Raw genomic sequence first — 19348 nt, 5'->3', positions numbered from 1 at the left:
TAATGGTATCGATTGCATGACATCGATACTATCGGGTATCGGTTCACGTAAAAACGAACGATACCTCGTTTCGATACTCTGGAACGCACCCCTGGCCGGTCACATCTGTAACAGTTGGGCTACTGAGAGTTTAATGACTGCTTTAGTAGGCTACACTCATTACTGTGGAAAATATCCGACAATAGCCTATAATGTTTATTATTATGATGATTATCCAATGTCTATACTCTCCGCTCCGCCACACTGTGTGATCATCATCACCTCTCGTTGAACTTAAATAAAAAGTATCGAAAAGGGTATCGTATCGATTCCCAGGTATCGAAAAAGGTATCGTATCGATTCAAAGGTGAAAGATACCCATCCCTATTCGCAACTGGTAAAAAAAAAAAACTAACCTAGCCCAGCCCTCCCCTGCCCCTTCTTTGTATATACTTACTGTTTGTTTAGACTTACTGTTTTTTTTTTTGTTCTCTCATTTTATTTTATTTACATATCTACTGCATAGTACTGTGTTCTATTCGTCTGTCATTCAATGTTATATGAGATACTTTAATGGTTTCCTGTGGAAATAAGCTTAGTCTTTTCATGGATCTCCTTTTAGTAGACCTTGTACCAGTGAACTGTACCGTCATGAAACTGTACCTTTTCCTATGCAAACTGACAATAAAGTCTTCAATCAATCAATCAATCAAAATAGCTGCAATTAGAGGATTATTATGTAATAATTGAGACAGGCCTGTTAAAACACCCGACACGGAGGTACAAGATCAACATCTCCTTTCAGTTCACTGCTCATGTATGAATTCATAACAACATGAATTCATAATTCTATTCTCTTCTCGTCTGTCCGTGTCTCTCTCTCTCTCTCTCTCTCTCTCTCTCTCTCTCTCTCTCTTTCTCTCTCTCTCTCTATGTCTCTCTCTCACCATGCAGCCCCCCCACCACCAAAGAGAGCCCCCACCACAGCTCTGTCTATGCGCTCAAAATCCATGACCTCTGAACTGGAAGAACTTGGTAAGACCCCCCCTCCCCCTAACCCTCTGTTTGTCCCCCTATGGGGACCCCCCATATGTTTGTTCATTTATTATGAGACCCTAACCCTCTGTGTGTGTGTCCATGGGGGGACCCCCCATTTTGTTTATTATGAGTAGTCGGAGACCTTAGGGATTTTTCGTGCTAATCAGTCTAAAAGCGCCAAATTTTGCACAGATGTAGCCCAGGGCATGCTCTAATGATTTGGCTAGGGCGCCCAATATCATTTTCTCGGGCCATTTGTAGCCCAAGGAATGTTTTTTTTGTGCAAAACAAATGCTTGCAATGGATTCAGCATCATGACAAACCCCTAGTTAGACCCCTCACATCCTACTTAAATACCCCCCAAAAAATCGATGGGAGCCCAACTTGATTTGGCCGCTGTGGCGACCCCGAAGGTCGCCAACTCGTAAAATGTGGTGCTTTTAGACTGATTAGCACGAAATTACCATTCTATCTCCCTAAGGCCCCAGACTAGAGAGCCTAACCTGTTTGTCAGTCTGTTTGTCAAACCTTTTCACGTCAGGGACCCCCAAAAGTGACAAATATCAGCCCCCACAGACCCCCATTTTGAAAGGTTACATCAGGGTTACGTCAGAGTTTTAAGTCCAATTATTTCCAGCTTGCAAAGCTGCTTGCTCAACAGACACTATGCCAAATCTCCTGTTTTGTTTTGTTTGTTTGTTTGTTTGTTTGTTTTTTACCATATATGGCCAGAGATGGGAAGTAACGAAGTACAAATACTTCGTTACTGTAACGAAGTACGTTTTTCAGTACTTTGTACTTTACTGAGTATTTATTTGTCTTAGTACTTTTTACTTTTATCCGTTACATTTTAACACAAGTATCTGTACTTTTACTCCGCTACATTTTCAAAACAGGCTCGTTACTTTATTGGTTTTAATGGTATATATTAATGTTGCGCCGGAGCATATCTGAATTATCTGACACGCATCTGATAGGCACACACAGTCGCACGCACGCACGGACACACACACACACACACACACACACACACACACACAGGCAGACAGACATGCAGAGCCCCTCCGCTCAGCAGCAGCAGCAGCAGCAGCAGCAGCAGCAAGCAAGTTCCCAGAAGTTATTTTTTTCGCCAACAAACAACTCTCTCTGCTTTCCTCTTACCTGCAGCCTGCAGGACATCCTCGACATGTTCCCAAATAAATAAGTCCTTATTTAAACAGTAGCCTACACAGCTTCCAATTCCAAACACAGCCTTTGTGATCACTGATCATTAATCCACCCGTACCGCTGGATTAAGAATTGACGTCTTTTCTCTTTTTCTCTTTCCAGGTGTAGCCTATTACAACTCGTTAAGCCTCGTCAGAACGTTTTAAAGTGCACTGATCAATAGAGAGAAGTGTAACATTGTAAATCCCAGTAGAGAGGTTAAAACGAATCAAAACAACTTGAAGCAGTGACATGGGGATGGGGTATTGTTTTGCCTTGTATATACTTGAAGGCATCAGACTAATGACATAAGGTACATTTCTCACCTTAAACAATGAAATGCAGACATGCACGTACTGCTATGTGTTTGAATAGGGAAACCTTATTTATTTATTTTAGCTTTTAGTCAAAATAAAATATTAAAATAAGATTTCGTTTGATAATATATTTTGCCATAATCATGCAGCTCTATTACAATGACACAGCTATAACAGCAATGTTTAAACATGTTATAGATTACAGTAGTAGACCTATAATCTATAATTATTTTTTAATTCATATTATCTTTGTTATCACTTGGCCTTTTGGTGCATGGGCATCAATATTATATCCATATCATGATATTAGACTGGATAATTATCGTCTGTGAAGTCTTATTTGTCTTTTTTTTAATAAAACAAAAACAAACAAAAAAAGGACTCGGCATAAGTTGGTCTCGACCCCCGTTGGTCTCAGACTCGACTCGGAATCGACCCCGTCCCAGGGGCTCTTGACTCGGACTCGAACCCCCTAGGACTTGGACTTGACTTGGACAAGCTTTAGGTGGACTCAACTACAACACTATAGCGCATTCTCACAATGACATCATAAACATATTAACTAGTATTGTAAGATTACTTTTTAAAGTGACAGTACCCCTTTAGATGACAGTCCTACTTCAAGTTTAATATCCTTCAAATTCTATTGGCTTTGCACAGAAACATACGGTAAAAATACTTTTACTTTTACTTCAAAAGTACTTTTCAAATCCTGTACTTTTTACTTTTTACTTGAGTAAAGTTTTTACTTGAGTACTTTTACTTTTACCAAAGTAGTTTTTTTCACAAGTACTTGTACTTTTACTTGAGTACAGAATGTGAGTACTTTTCCCATCTCTGTATATGGCTAAAAAGTGTGAATGCATATATTATCCTTACCAGTGGCGTCAGTTCAGAAAAAAGCTAAGGTATGGCAACATGACTGGTGTCTTGCACACGCGCCCTTGCGCACGTGCAAGACACCAGTCATGTTGCCATACCTTATAGTCAGGTGATATCTTAAAAAAAATCCTGGAATAAATTCCTTACCAAAAGATTTCTTCACCAATGTGTTTGTAAAGGTGTATAGTAACACATCTCACAAAGACTGAAATTCAGTTTCCCTAGGAGAATCTGTTACAGCTGATGAAAGTTGGGGTCCCATTAAATTAACTATACAGGATAAAACACACCAAAATAAATATGCTTTAAGTAGGATGTGAGGGGTCAAACTAGGTTTTTTTAATGATTCTGAATCCAGGGCAAGCATTTGTTTTACACAAAAACATTCCTTGGGGTAAAGGCGGCTCCCACAAAACTGTGAAAAGTGATGACTCATCACTAAACTATAATTGAATGGGGCTGTTTTTAGCCCAATGATTATTATTTTTTCGTGCAAAACAAATGCTTGCAATGGATTCAGAATCATGAAAAACGCTTAGTTTGACCCCTCACATCCTACTTAAAGCATATTTATTTTGGTGTGTTTTATCCTGTATAGTTAATTTAATGGGACTCCAACTTTCATCAGCTGTCAAGGATTCTCCTAGAGAAACTGAGATGGAATGAGATGTGTTACTAGACACCTTTACAAACACATTGGCGAGGAAATGTTTTGGTAAGGAATTTATTCCAGGATATGACACTATTTCTGAAGATATCCCCTGACTATTAGCAACAGGCACGATGAAAAGTGCATTTTATTATTTCCCCCTGTAGCCAAGGCATGGCAGCAGCCATAGCTTGCCATACCCAACTGACGCCTCTGATCCTTACCCTTCTCCTCAGCCTTCCCATCTCTAAACTGGATACCCATAATGCAACCTTATACAGTATATGCCTTGATACTATGATGTCACCTTTCTGCCACTCTCTGATTGGCTTCAGTCATACACAGCCAGTGGCCCGTGGGCTGTTGCCCTCTTTCCCCATTGGACGGTCCCTGTCTAACCCCTCCCCCTCTCTGCTCTTGTCCCCTGTCCCCATTGGTTGTTTGTTGTGTTGATAGTGGATAAAGGTGAGTAGCAGCTCCTGCGCCGCCCTCATTGGCTCTGGTCCTAGTCACTGTTGCCGGGCAAAAAAAATAAAAAATCCAAAAGATCTTAAAGGTTTCGATAAACACCAAGTTTTACTTTGACCACGTTTTGAAATACAATAACAGCAAGAGGTTTTGATTTTCTACTTTTCTTCACCATAGAAATAAGGGTCCCATCCTAATTTACAGTACACTTTAAGACTGAATAAGACATAATAAAGCCATAATAAGAAATACTGTGTTGGTAATTAGAACTAATATGTTTTATTAGACAGAAACAAAGACAGAAGAGCAGAAAGAGCGAATACATTCTCTGGTGCCGGCACCTGCCGCGGAACTGCCGCGGCAGGTGCCGCCGCACGACCGGCAGTTCGAACGGCAGTCGCACTGCATCGCCGGCGATAGGCCTGGCAGTTCGACCGGCAGTCCCGGCAGTAGGACCGGCGGCGCCACATGGACCGGCAGGTCCCGTCAAGGTAAACTACCGGTCCGTGCGGTGGTCGCTGCCGCGGCAGTTACCAGCGATGCCGGTCCTACCTACAGTCCCGTGCGGCGGCCGCCGGTCCTATCGCCGGGCGATGCAGCACGACTGATGGTCGGCAGGTGCCAGTGCCAGAGAATGTATTCGCTCTTTCTGCTATTCTGTCTTTGTTTCTATCTAATAAAACATATTAGTTCTAATTACCAACACATTGTTTCTTATTATGGCTTTATTATATCGTATTCTGTCTTAAAGTGTACTGTAAATTAGGATGGGACCCAAATAAGGAGATATGAGGTTTCATCCCGACAGCAGTGATTATGTAGGAAGTTATGCTTTATAATTCAGCCGATGTCATCAATCACGGGACAGTGTTTTTTGCAGGGCTTTCAGTCCAAGTGTATCTAAAAACCAACTGGGGTGGAGAGAAGCCCATAAGGTGTTACCCTGTTGAAAGTGGAATATCCCTTTAACTCAGTTGCCTTTTTGATACACTGGGACTGAAAGACCTGTTAATAAACACACTCCTCTTTGATACACTGGGACTGAAAGACCTGTTAATAAACACACTCCTCTTTGATACACTGGGACTGAAAGACCTGTTAATAAAACACACTCCTCTACACTGGGACTGAAAGACCTGTTAATAAACACACTGGGACTGAAAGACCTGTTAATAAACACACTGGGACTGAAAGACCTGTTATTAAACACACACTGGGACTGAAAGACCTGTTAATAAAACACACTCCTCTACACTGGGACTGAAAGACCTGTTAATAAACACACTGGGACTGAAAGACCTGTTAATAAACACACTGGGACTGAAAGACCTGTTAATAAAACACACTGGGGGCCCTATTATGAACCAGGTCTTATGCCTTATGCCTTAACTTCTTTGCCTTTTTTTACTATTTTGTTTTTGTTTTTTAAATATTTCAAATAGCTGATCTGCAAGTTCACAACGTGCAGATGTAGATCAGCATTTGAAGTATTTAAAAATGTTTTTCAAAATAGTGAAAAAAAGGTAAAGAAGTTAAGGCATAAGGCATAAGACCTGGATCATAATAGGGCCCTGGGACTGAAAGACCTGTTAATAAAACACACTCCTCTTCAAACACATGCTTTGTAGCTGCGCTGCCTCGGCTGTCATGAATGAAACAAATGTCACTGTGATGTCATCAGTGATGTCATGATGACCTGTCTCCCACGGTGGGGGGGGTGGGGGGGGGGCTCTTGTTTCTAAAGATATTGCCATGGAAACAAGAAGACCTCCGCGTCCAAAACGTCTGTCTCTGTGTGTGTGTGTGTGTGTGTGTGTGTGTGTGTGTGTGTGTGTGTGTGTGTGTGTGTGTGCGTGTGTGTGTATGTGTGTGTGTGTGTGTGTGTGCGCGTGCACGTGTGCGGGTGTGCGTGCACTAGGGCTGTCAAGATCGTGACATTTTATTTGGCGAAAACCTTGCGATTAACGATTCCATTGTGTATTTGCCACGAGATCTTTCGAAAATAGCCCATCCGCCACTATGCATTGTGAGCTTATAGATTGGCAATTTTTTGGACTGTAGGCTATATGCATTGTGGCCCTCTGGAGTGAGTGTGAAAATATAGTGGCCCTCTGGAGTGAGTGTGAAAATATAGTGGCCCTCTGGAGTGAGTGTGAAAATATAGTGGCCCTCTGGAGTGAGTGTGAAAATATAGTGGCCCTCTGGAGTGAGTGTGAACATATAGTGGCCCTCTGGAGTGAGTGTGAAAATATAGTGGCCCTCTGGAGTGAGTGTGAAAATATAGTGGCCCTCTGGAGTGAGTGTGAAAATATAGTGGCCCTCTGGAGTGAGTGTGAAAATATAGTGGCCCTCTGGAGTGAGTGTGAAAATATAGTGGCCCTCTGGAGTGAGTGTGAACATATAGTGGCCCTCTGGAGTGAGTGTGAAAATATAGTGGCCCTCTGGAGTGAGTGTGAAAATATAGTGGCCCTCTGGAGTGAGTGTGAACATATAGTGGCCCTCTGGAGTGAGTGTGAACATATAGTGGCCCTCTGGAGTGAGTGTGAACATATAGTGGCCCTCTGGAGTGAGTGTGAACATATAGTGGCCCTCTGGAGTGAGTGTGAACATATAGTGGCCCTCTGGAGTGAGTGTGAACATATAGTGGCCCTCTGGAGTGAGTGTGAACATATAGTGGCCCTCTGGAGTGAGTGTGAACATATAGTGGCCCTCTGGAGTGAGTGTGAACATATAGTGGCCCTCTGGAGTGAGTGTGAACATATAGTGGCCCTCTGGAGTGAGTGTGAACATATAGTGGCCCTCTGGAGTGAGTGTGAACATATAGTGGCCCTCTCCATCATCAACGTTGCCCACCCCTGATCTAGATACATTGCACATGCAGAGAATTATTCCAAACTTTTCTTGTTAAAATTTTGAATTTTTATGGCATAAAGCTCATGAATACGAGGAGCTGAAAACAAGGATTTATAATAGAGAAATGTCAACCTTCTGAAGTCAGAGTTGCTTGAAGTCCAGTTGAAGTTTACACAGTCAGTGGTGATTTGTTTACACAGTCAGTGGTGATTTGGGGAGCATCTGCAAAGCTTTTTACACAATATTCTAATTGCGACCGTCAGGTCGTGCATCTACTATCAAAACCTCCACCGGCTGTCAGTCAGTCAGTCAGTCAGTCAGTCAGTCAGTCAGTCACGTCACGTCACGTCACGTCACGTCACACTTTTGCCATTCTCATATCTCCTTCACTGTTCCCCCGATCCATGCCAAATTGTGCACACACACTCCTTGGCTGCCAAACCACAACCTCCACCCACTCCACTCATTTCTCACATGCCCCTCTTCTAGCGCCACCATGAGGCCGATTCTTGCAAGACACATTTTTGGACACTGCTCCTACAGATTTGCCCTAAAATCACGCAAAGTGGTACACAGTATCTCTGAAGTCATGTCATCAAAATGAACCTGTCCCATCTAGTGCCACCATCTGGCCGATCTTTTTAAAAACAAATTTTTGGACACTTCTCCTACAGATTTTGCCCTAAAATCACACAAAGCGGTACACAGTATGTCTAGAGTCATGTCTTCATGATGATGGCTAGTGCATGGACATGCTTTTATTTAGACGCTTACTCTAAATATTAACAACATGAACCCCGTAGAGCGCACAAGGTTCTGACATCACCGAGTTATTTTCTCCATCTTAAATCCCATGGACTTTTACTGCATAACGTCATTGTATATGACAGGGGTGCCCAAAAGGTAGATGGTGATCTACCAGTAGATCACCAAGGGTGTGCAGGTAGACCACATGGCATGCCTCTAAAAATATATATATATGTCAATATGACATCAAGAAGGGCCTGTCAGCTCCCTTCATGGCTTCTAAAGTAGGCAAACCTCCAATGCAATGCTTTGTTCAAGACACAGTAGCATTAGAATCCCAAAAACCTACCACTTCCATACAGAATGGGATTTCCCCCAGTATTTCCCATTTATTTCCCCCTTACATTAAGTGTGTTTGTCTAAAATGTAACACCAGTGCTGCTATTCCAAAGCCCCCCTCAGGCCCTCAGCTAAAACATTGTGGATGGGTAGATCATGTTGAGTCATTTTAAAAGTAGATCTCATGTCAAAAAAGTGTGGGCACCCCTGGTGTATGACAACCTGCAGTTCATGCACGTGCGTCCGTCACACCTCATGTCACATTTACCTCACAGTAAATGTGTTAAAGAAAAACCCTCTGTGGGACTTCATCACACTTAACAGTGGACCGGAGTCCACCAGGGCTCTGTACTAGGTCCCCTAGGGTAGTTCCCTCTACACACCACAATGCCTTGGACGGAAACATAGCCAATCTTTGAGCTCTCACAATGCAGCGCTGAGCTTGTAGATCTGCTGTTTTCACTCACTGAATGTTCTGGGGAGCCAGCTTAGTGTGTGTGTGTGTGTGTGTGTGTGTGTGTGTGTGTGTGTGTGTGTGTGTGTGTGTGTGTGTGTGTGTGTGTGTGTGTGTGTGTGTGTGTGTGTGTGTGTGTGTGTGTGTGTGTGTGTGTGTGTGTGAGACTATATCTTGATGCTTTCTCAGACGTTGTTTTCTCCTGTCGCTCCTCTAAAGCCACATTGAGGAAAAAGAAAGGTGGTAAGTTTACTATCAGGCATGTTTACATTAACGTTATTCTCATGAAGTCATCATCATGTTTACTTTAACGTTATTCTCATGAAGTCATCATCAGGCATGTTTACTTTAACGTTATTCTCATGAAGTCATCATCAGGCATGTTTTCATCCTGTATCACACACATCTCCCTTAAATAATGTACGTCATGTAACAGCGTCACATACTGTACTTACTGTACTTACTGTCCATACTGTCCATCCCTCACTCTGGTCTGCACAAAGCCCTGTTGTTTTGTCGAGTTGGATTCATGTCGTTATTTGTGTTACATTTTATATCGTGGATATGTTGTTGTTTTTTTTGGGTCACTTTATCAAGGTATTATAATTATATTCTCCACACTTGTATTCTCCCCATCTTGACAGAATGGTATATTCCCAGGTTCCGCAGGTCAGCTGCACAGGTGCAATGCATTATTGTTAATCATGGCACGTTTACTAACATGCCAAGTTTAGCTGCACTTGAACAACCGTTCCAGGCTGCCATATCCAGCCCAAGAAACCATAGAAACGGGGGGAAAAATAGAATGTAAATGAATGTATCATGCCTGTTGCTATAAGGTATGGCAACATGACTGTCATGTTGCCATACCTTAGTTTGTTCTGAACTGACGCCACTGAGAGTATCTGGTACAGGAGACTCAGATCGCCTCCTCTGGTCGTCCAATGAGTGTCGAGAAAAAAATACAAAATTTTCGCTCATCTTTTTATGACCTGAAATGCTATTATTATAATACAGCCTTTTTCTTAGTGCCTGCACTCACACAAACATGCAGGCCTCTGTGTGTGTGTGTGTGTGTGTGTGTGTGTGTGTGTGTGTGTGTGTGTGTGTGTGTGTGTGTGTGTGTGTGTGTGTGTGTGTGTGTGTGTGGCTTTATTCCAGGAACTTTCATTCACAGCCAGGTTGCTACGGCAACCAGGCTGCATGTTGTCTGATGTTGTGCTGCAGTCCAATCTGAACGGGGAGGAAGAAGGATTTACTGTGTGTGCGTGTGCGTGTGCGTGTGCGTGTGTGTGTGTGCGTGTGCGTGTGCGTGCGTGTGCGTGTGTGTGCGTGTGCGTGTGCGTGTGTGTGTGTGTGTGTGTGTGTGCATATACTATATCTGAATGTGATAAATCAATATCCTGTGTGAGAAATGTTTGTTTTATGTTAAAAATCGAACCTCTGTTCGAAGTGGAGCTGTGTGTGTGTGTGTGTGTGTGTGTGTGTGTGTGTGTGTGTGTGTGTGTGTGTGTGTGTGTGTGTGTGTGTGTGTGTGTGTGTGTGTATTGCAGTTGATGCTCAGGGCAGGCTAGACTCAACAGCACCTCTCTGGTCACCCAGGGTTACTACATACAGGCTACATACAGACCCACAGACCCACATACCCACATACCCACCCACATACCTACACACACGGCCACGTATAGGGAGCTTGTGTTCCACACAGCTCCAAAAAGGAGCCGTGTCCATGGATAGAGAATGTCTTTTGAGCTGAGGAGAACTTTGGACATATGGAGCTCTATTCCCTTCCCTAAACAAAAATTCTTTGCCCTTTTTTACTATTTTGAAAAACATTTTAAAATACTTCAAATAAACCAGTGCTTCTCAACCTTTTCAGGCCTCGACCCCCCAAATACTCATATTTTAACTGGGGACCCCCCCCCCACCCTGATGAGCACTAAGAGTTGAGGCATTACATTTTGTATAACACGGTTCTATTGTGAGAATAGCAGATCTACATGCTGTGATCATGCTATTTTCACAATTTCTGCCACTAATATTTGACAATTTGTCATTTTAGAGGTCAGGCCAGGAACACATTTTAGTGTATGGGAGGGGCTTACAGTACATGTACAGTATGTAGCAACATATTTGTTTTAGTAGGCTAATTTCTTATTTAGGCCATATGTTAGGCCTATTATTATAACCTATTACAGGTTATATATGTGGGAGTTAGGGTTAGGCGTTCAGTTGTGCGGTCAAAGGGTTTGGCCGATACGGGCGATTTATCACTTATTTGTTCACCAGTGTTGTAGCACCGGAAACGGCAAAGCTCGCGTGTTGTGAGCTTGCAGATCTGCTGTTTTCAGGTTAGGGTTAAACATGGCAACAAAATGAACGCTATCCTCACATGTCTGGTAATACAAAACCTGTGTGTGTGTGTGTGTGCGCGCGCGTGCGTGCGTGCATGTGCGTGTCACTCTTGTGGCTAAGGTCAATGATGGTCCTCTCCCCCTCCCCTCTTGTCACCCCCCCCCCCCTCCTGTGTGTGTAGAAGACGGTCAGAAGAAGAGGATTGTGTTCCAAGTGACTCTAAGTAATGGTATCCTACCTGCATGGACTGTCTCTGTTCTAATGGATAGACCTGTTGTTATGCCTGCAGGAGATGAGGTCTAGAAGTAATGGTATCCTACCTGCTAGCCCCATATAGAACCTCACCTGTCGCTGCATACTAGTTGTGCTCCGAGATGAGGTCCTATAAAGGTATGGCTGGGCTGGCCCGGAACGCCTCCACTTCGAGTTAGAAAACACTTTTGCCCGTGTCTCCTAGGGTAATTAATGCCCTCACAAAAAAACATGCAGTAATCCTGGTCTCTATACTGCCTTCCCCTAGCCAGCCAGGTGCTCCCCAGTTCCCCTGGCGCGGCAGGGGGAGAGCGGAAACCAGGACTACAGGTTAGGTAGTTGGCACTGGGTGAGAAAATGGGTTGCAAAAACGTGGGATAAAAATTATTTGAGTAAAAAGAAAACACTTTTCCCGAAATTGTATCCAAAAAGTAATGGTAGTTCCGAGCTCCCAGACTATGGTTTCCTATCCCAGGGTACATAAAACATGAACCAGGACATGAAACAACCGCTTAAATCCTTAGTTTTGTAATGTTTTCCCCGTAAAAGCCCCTAGCGTAGTCTCGCGTGGCCAGAATGTTGCCTAACGCGATTTGCAAATGCTTCCTGACTACGCGAGGCTACAGTACTGGCAACGGTTCCGGTTGAACGGGAAAACATTACAAAACTAAGGATTTAAGCGGTTGTTTCATGCCCTGGTTCATGTTTTATGTACCCTGGGATAGGAAACCATAGTCTGGGAGTGTGGAACTACCATTACTTTTTGGATACAATTTCGGGAAAAGTGTTTTCTAACTCAACGTGGAGGCGTTCCGGGCCAGCCCTGGGATAGCTTTATAGGACCTCATCTCGGAGCACAACAGTATGCAGCGACGGGTGAGGTTCTATATGAGGCTACCTACCTGCATGGACTGTCTCTGCTCACTGGATAGACCTACTGTAGCTACTGTAGTCCATCATATATAAAAAAAATATTTTCAAAATAGTAAAAAAAGGCAAATAAATGTAGGGACAAGGAGCAAGGCATGGACAGAAATATAGCCGTAGGATGAAGCTGATGAGCCTGGTGAAAAGACCTTTGGTGGTTCATATGTGCATACATGTGGGCGTGCATGAGACGTGCGTTGCGGGTACACGAACGTGCGTGCATGATGGGGCGCGGGGCCCCCCCGGGGGTCCCGGTTTGGGGGTCCCGGCTTGTGGGTGTAAAGAATGGTCTGATGAATGAAAAAAAAGGAATGTTTGCCGTTTGCTGCCTTCCTCCTAGCTCTGGTCCGACAGTCCATCTGACAGACCCGTCGGCAAATGAAAAGGCCGCGATTTCTCAGCCTCTACGAGCGCTCAACTTGAGTCAAAATAAACTAAACTACTTCACTACTCACCAAACCAAAGGTCTTTTTGCGTTGTTGAAAGTCTATTCTCTGCGGTGGGAAACCTCTCAGCACCCCACCCACATTATTGTTGTCATGAAATAAAACACACCCACCTCGAGCCACCCAGCGGCCACCGCAGACACAACGGTTCACAACCCGCAAATAAGCGGTGGTCGAGTTGGATGTGTTTTATTTCATGACAAAAAATAGTGTATTTTATAGAGTGGGTGGGGTTTACCACCACAGAGAATAGATAGATAGATAGATAGATAGATAGATAGATAGATAGATAGATACCTTTATTATCCCAAGGGGGGAAATCAGTTGCCCAGAGGCAGCACAGCAGTATAAGGTTATTTACAAAGTTACAGAGAAGTATGAAAAAGATAAAAGAAAAAACAAGAACAGAGTACAGTAAGTAGAGTAAGAGCAAGGTACAACAAGAAAGGGAACGAATAATATATATAAAGTGTGCTAAAGCACAACTATCAATATAATACAGTGCCCAAATCAAAGTGACCATAACAGTCAATGCTAGTTAGTGCAACAAGTATCTCTACATCATGTCAAACACAAGCAGAAATACAAAAAAAAGAACCTACTAACACAACCTAATAGTGCAGTGTCCAAAGGTCAGAGCGATAAAAACAACTAGCAAAAGAAAAAAAAAAACAAGAAATGGTGACGCAGCAAGACACACAAGAGCACCCTCCCTAGAAGGTCCTTAGAGGTCAGAGTCAGTGCAGATATAGTTCCAGTAAAGAAAAGAAAAAGGCTACCGTCGTCCTACGTTAGGAAGGTAGTCCTTGTCAGTCGACCGTTGTGTGTCTCGTTTTACAGCTTGAGAGCAGCCGGTACAAAAGACTTTCCTAGTCTCTCGCATCTCCGTCCTGGGTAGACAAAACGGTCCTTTCCTCTCTTACTCTTAGAATAGACTTTCAACAACGCAAAACGACCTTTGGTTTGGTGAGTATGAAGTAGTTTAGTTTATTTTCACTCAAGTTGAGCGCTCTTAGGGGCTGAGAAATCGCGGTCTAGTCATTTGCCGACGGGTCTGTCAGAGCGTCAGAGGACCAGAGCTTTACCTTCCCCCCGGGTTTCCATTTGAACAGGGTCACTGCTCCCTGCTGCCTTGGCGGACGTCGCTTGTTCATCGGTCATTAAACATTTGATTTAAAGGTGCTACCCCCCCCCCCCCTTCCCCCTCCCCCTGGCATCGAGATGACGGCTGAGTGGGCTGTTTTGTTTTTTTGTTTTTTCGCACGGCTTCACAGGCTGACCACGTTGGACGCACCTGGTTCATTCCCCATCCCAACATTTTCCGCTTGTTTTTGTGTTTATTTGTTTGTTTGTTCCCCTCCAGTCCTGTTCCAGTCCAGTGTGGAACCTGAGGACACATGGTTATATACTCTGTGTTAAAGGGTTTCTGTGTGACTTTGCTCTGTGTGTTTAGATCAGGGGTTCCCATACTTTTTTTTGTCTCAGGGCACCCCTATAAATATTTTTTTAATCCGAGGCACCCCTACATTATAATTTTCACTCCCAGCACCTCATATTTATAGCATATCGTCGTTGTCGCATGTCCAAAACCGTTCGTTTTGTATTTTTCATCTATAAAATGTACTAAACTAGTGAAAACAACCGATCTACAAGCACACAACGCCTCGTGATGTGTGCTTGTAGATTGGCTGTTTTCACTAGTTTTGTGAAAACACTACAGTATTGTTGTGGTGTTTACCTATAGAAATTGTTATTGTGTTATTATGTAAACACAGGGGGAAAGTTGCATTAGATCAGCCTTTAACCTACCTCAAAGCTGAGGTAAATTCACACAGATTTATTTTATCGTTTATTATTTTTACAGTTTTGCGACCGCTGACAACGACTGGCTTGCGTTTTGTTCCAGAGCTCTGTAATGACCTCTTGACCTCTGACCCCCAGATCGGGTGGAGGAGATGACCCCCGCCCTGAAGAACGCCACGGTGGACATGAAGGTCGCCACCATTAAGCCCCGCCCCTCCAGCCGCTGCCTGGTCACGCCCTCCGACCTCAATGTAAGCCCGCCTCGTCACATACTAATTATTGAAGATGATTAATGTTTGCAACTGTGTGTGTGTGTGTGTGTGTGTGTGTGTGTGTGTGTGTGTGTGTGTGTGTGTGTGTGTGTGTGTGTGTGTGTGTGTGTGTGTGTGTGTGTGCGTGCGTGTGTGTGTGTGCGAGTGCAAAATTTAACTAACTGTATGTCTCAATTTAGCCAAATGTGTTGTAAGTAATATTGCTTATGTTAGTAAGACCATTAAGACTCCCTAATCGGGAGATAAGCGACCGCCACGTCGCATACACAACTTAAAAAGGCAATGGTAGCCAATCAGGAGGGAATATGGGAAATGGGACAGATCCATGTTGATGACATGACTGTAGAGATACTGTGTACCGCTTTGCGTGACTTTAGGGCAAAATCTGTAGGAGCAGTGTCCAAAGATGTGTTTTGCTAAAATCAGCCTCATGGTGGCGCTAGAAGAGGGCCATGTGAGAAATCAATCCTGGAGGTTTAGGATTGGCAGCCAAGGAGTGTGTGAGCAAAGTTTGGCATGGATCGGGGCAACGGTGGCGGAGATATGAGTAGGGCCAAAAGTGTGACGTGACAGACAGGCGGAGGGACGGAGGGACGGACTGACTGACGGACAGCCGGTGGAGGTTTTCATAGTACCTTGCGACCTGACGGTCGCAATAATAATGATAATAATACATGTCAAATATCTCTGTATTCTGATAGTACTCATTGCTGTATTGCTCTCTGCTGTAGATGAGTGTGAATAGAGATGGAGAACAGAGTGTTACTCAGAATGGGGGTACGTGTACCCCTAGGGGTACGCAGGGGTACTGCAGGCGGTACAGGATAAAATGGGAATATGTATTTATGGGTAAACACTTTGGTTCCCATGGCGACGCGTCTATGCAGCATACGTTGTAGCCACAACGTGGAAAGGCAGCCTCTGGCGTTGTAGGGACGACTGCGATGGTGGCAGGTTTATACATCGAGTATTGATCATTTCCGGTTAACGTCGCCGTCTGCCGTTGCCGTCCATTGCTTAAAGTCCCTACTATTAACGAGCTAGTGTGTGTTTTTCAATCCATGTTGATAACATTAAAGGACAACTTTGTTTTTTTTACAACAAGGGTTCATATTTTAGATTGTAATTAGAGAAAAGAAAATGTGAAAATGTGCTAAAATGTGGGGCAAGTGGCTAAATATGTCTTTTTAGACACAATAAGCCAGCAGTTTCTTTATTGCTATTTACAGTAACACTTCTAGCCCCCATAAGTCACATCCAACCATGAAAGGTTGTGTTGTATCTTGGGAATGGGCTTATTCTGTGTAAAATGACATATTTAGTCACTTGTACGCATGCCCCCAACCACTGAAATAAGAATCTCTAAAACAATAGAAAGAAGTAAATTAAATAATGTTAACAGTCATCTTTTATATTATCTTATATTACATTTGTAAACTGCAGCCAGCGGTTTTTGTCAGTTTGTCAGTCAGACACGACCAAATCCAGCACTCCAATTGGCTATAACGTCCGCCCAGTCCAGGGGATCTTAACGTCCGCCCAGCCCATGGATCTGTAACCCTACACCAGCCCATACAACAACGGGCGCGCAGCAGCGACAGCCTGCATTCTGCTACCTCCCCTCCTCTGTCCCTCTGCTCTCAAGACAAGTAGGAATAGGGAAGAAATAGCCAACCAGCAACCAAGCTTTTCTTCTGGAATTAACAAACTAGAATCCACTGTTACTGGGCTAGCTAGCCGAGAGCCTGTAGCTAGCTAGCCGAGAGCCTGTATCTTACAAGAAGTTCGCGGCCCTTCGGGCCACTCACCTCTAGAGTTCACAGCAAGATACTGTCTCTCTGTGTGTGTGTGTCTGTCTGTCTGTCTGTCTGTCTGTCTGTCTGTCTGTCTGTGTGTGTGTGTGTGTGTGTGTGTGTGTGTGTGTGTGTGTGTGTGTGTGTGTGTGTGTGTGTGTGTGTGTGTGTGTGTGTGTGTGTGTGTGTGTGTGTGTTGCTAAAATGAAAACATTGAAATAATGAAAATAAAACATTGGCAGGCCTATTATAGTAACAATAATAACACAATTAGGCCAAAACTTTTTTTTATTCAAAAAACTTTTTTTTTTTCAAAAAAACGGGCGTGGACTCTAGATGTGAGCGGCCCGAAGGGCCGCGAACCTCTAGTTTAATTACAATCTAAAATATGAACCCTTGTTGTAAACAAACTAAAGTTCTCCTTTAACCAGGTAACACATTGTTTTCCAGTCCATGGTATCATTATTAACGAGGTTCCGTATCTTTTTCCAGTCCATGATAACATTATTAACAGTTACCGTATTGTTTTCCAGTCCATGTACCACCATGAGCGCCAGGGAGTAGCGGTGGTGACGCCCACTGTGCCAGGAGCCTTCCTGGGCCTGCCACTCAAGGGCGTGATGAAAAAACAGAAGTCCATAGGTATGCCAAATATACTGTGTGTTGAATGCAAGTGAATGGAGAGTGAAAGTACTGCGAGACTCGGCGAGAGTTAAAAGTTGAGCTTCTATTAACTCTTACCATGCCACAGAGGTAGATTGACGTAAATGGGCCAAAAGCCGTCAGTGCCAATGACGTATTTTGACGTATAAAATAAAAATTGATAATTTTTTTCATTTTTTTTTTCATTTTTTTTTTTTTTCAAAGATGTCAAAATGACCTGAGATCAGAGAGATGCTTTTCTCTGTTTGTGTGTTGGCTCCCTCGTTTAGCTGATTGAGAAAATGTGTGTCCATTCTAGTGGATGGACACTTTTTTTGATTCATTCAGCTCTATCTCTGGAACCATTTGTCTGATTGACAAAATTATTTTTGCCACTGAATCACAACATCTGTGTCTGTTTCTGTGGGGAAAAAAATCTAAAAAATATATATTTTTTTTTTCATTGCATAGTAAAGAAAACATCAAAATCCTTGGGGCCATTTTGGCCTGGCATGGAAAGTGTTAAACAACAATGGAGGTGCTCTGGTGAGGTTACTAAGAGTATTTTAGCCTGACACGTTGCGAAAACAGACTTTCAAGCGACTTAAAAAAGCAGATTAACAATTTATCCCACCGCTCCTCCTGTCTGAAGTCCTAGCCGGGTAGGACAAGTCGACCAAAAATGGAATATCTATTGCATCTTTTCAAAAATTGACGCCTGGACCATGTTTTTGGGCACCAAATAGGTAAGGGATAACATCTCCTTCAGGTTGATATGCCACCTCTGCTTCGCGTCAGTGGCATATCAACCTCTCTGTAAAACTCTGTAAAATACATAATTTTTGTCATGAAATAAAAAGCACCCATCTTGAGGCACTGCAGACACAACCCCGGAAATAAGCGGCGGTCGAGTTGGATGCGTTTTATTTCATGACAAAAATGGTGGGGTGCTGAGAGAATAGACTTTCAACAACGCAAAACTACCTTTGGTTTGGTGAGTAGTAGGGGTGTAACGATACATTTTAATAGCGATTCGATACATATCACGATACATGGTTAACAATACGATACATGGACGATATTGGTTCATTCATGGTGATAAGATACGATTCGATTCAATGATTTAAAATCAATATAGTAGCTATTTAGCAAAGACATAAAATCGGTGTGAAAGGTGTGGATAGTGCAGGTTTTTAAGGGAAACATGTATTATTACGGATATAAATAAGTAAAACAAATACATGGACATTGTATATTGACAACCCTGCACCTTGACATGAACCCAGAGATTACACACATTTATCCATAGACCAGAGTAGCTATGTGGAAAGGAAAGTAATTACCCCCCCCCCCCCCCCCCCCCTTTTAATTTTTTGAGAAGTGTCAATGTGTGTACAATGCCCAAGTAGGTAGTATCGCTGCCGATTCGATACGATACAAAATCAAACGATACGATTCGATTTTAGCTGTTTTCATTTTGATATATTTCGATACAGATACTATATCGTTACACCCCTAGTGAGTAGTGAAGTAGTTTGGCTCATTTTGACTGAAGTTGAGCGCTCGTAGAGGGCTCAACTGACGCTCCGACAGGATTTCTCAGCTAACACTCTGGACCAGAGCTATCTTGGGAGGGAAAATGAGTTGATCCAGGGTTCCCACGGTCCTGAAATTCCTGGAAATATTTTGAAATTAGAAAAATATTTTTCCAGTACTGGAAAAGTTTTGGAATTGATCAAGGGTCCTGGAAGGTCCTGGAAAAAATGGCTATGCATGATTTTGTTAATACCTCTAAAATGACAAATTAAACATTGGCCAAATTGTCAAATATTAGAGGCAGAAATAGTGAAAATAGCAGATCTACATTCTCACAACACCTCGTTGTGAGCATGTAGATTGGCTATTTTCACAATAATACACTACCTG

At 43.2% G+C, this 19348-nt stretch overlaps 1 protein-coding gene across 1 annotated transcript in view; it reads left to right on the top strand.

Annotated features, from left to right (window-relative positions):
* shank2a (SH3 and multiple ankyrin repeat domains 2a) overlaps nucleotides 1-19348 on the top strand; it is a gene marked incomplete at its 5' end in the record, with an annotated part of 314465 nt that overhangs the window by 254029 nt on the left and 41088 nt on the right. The window contains 5 exon segments of the mRNA XM_080730420.1: nucleotides 934-1014; nucleotides 9152-9172; nucleotides 11469-11510; nucleotides 14854-14966; nucleotides 17314-17422. Of these exon segments, the coding sequence (XP_080586546.1) occupies nucleotides 934-1014; nucleotides 9152-9172; nucleotides 11469-11510; nucleotides 14854-14966; nucleotides 17314-17422 (366 nt within the window).

This window comes from Nannobrachium achirus, assembly GCF_963921795.1.
Source record: "Nannobrachium achirus genome assembly, chromosome: 7".
Taxonomy (NCBI): Eukaryota; Metazoa; Chordata; class Actinopteri; order Myctophiformes; family Myctophidae; genus Nannobrachium; species Nannobrachium achirus.
The sequence above is the reverse complement of the archived record's forward strand: the minus strand, read 5'-3'. Positions and strand labels throughout refer to the sequence as shown.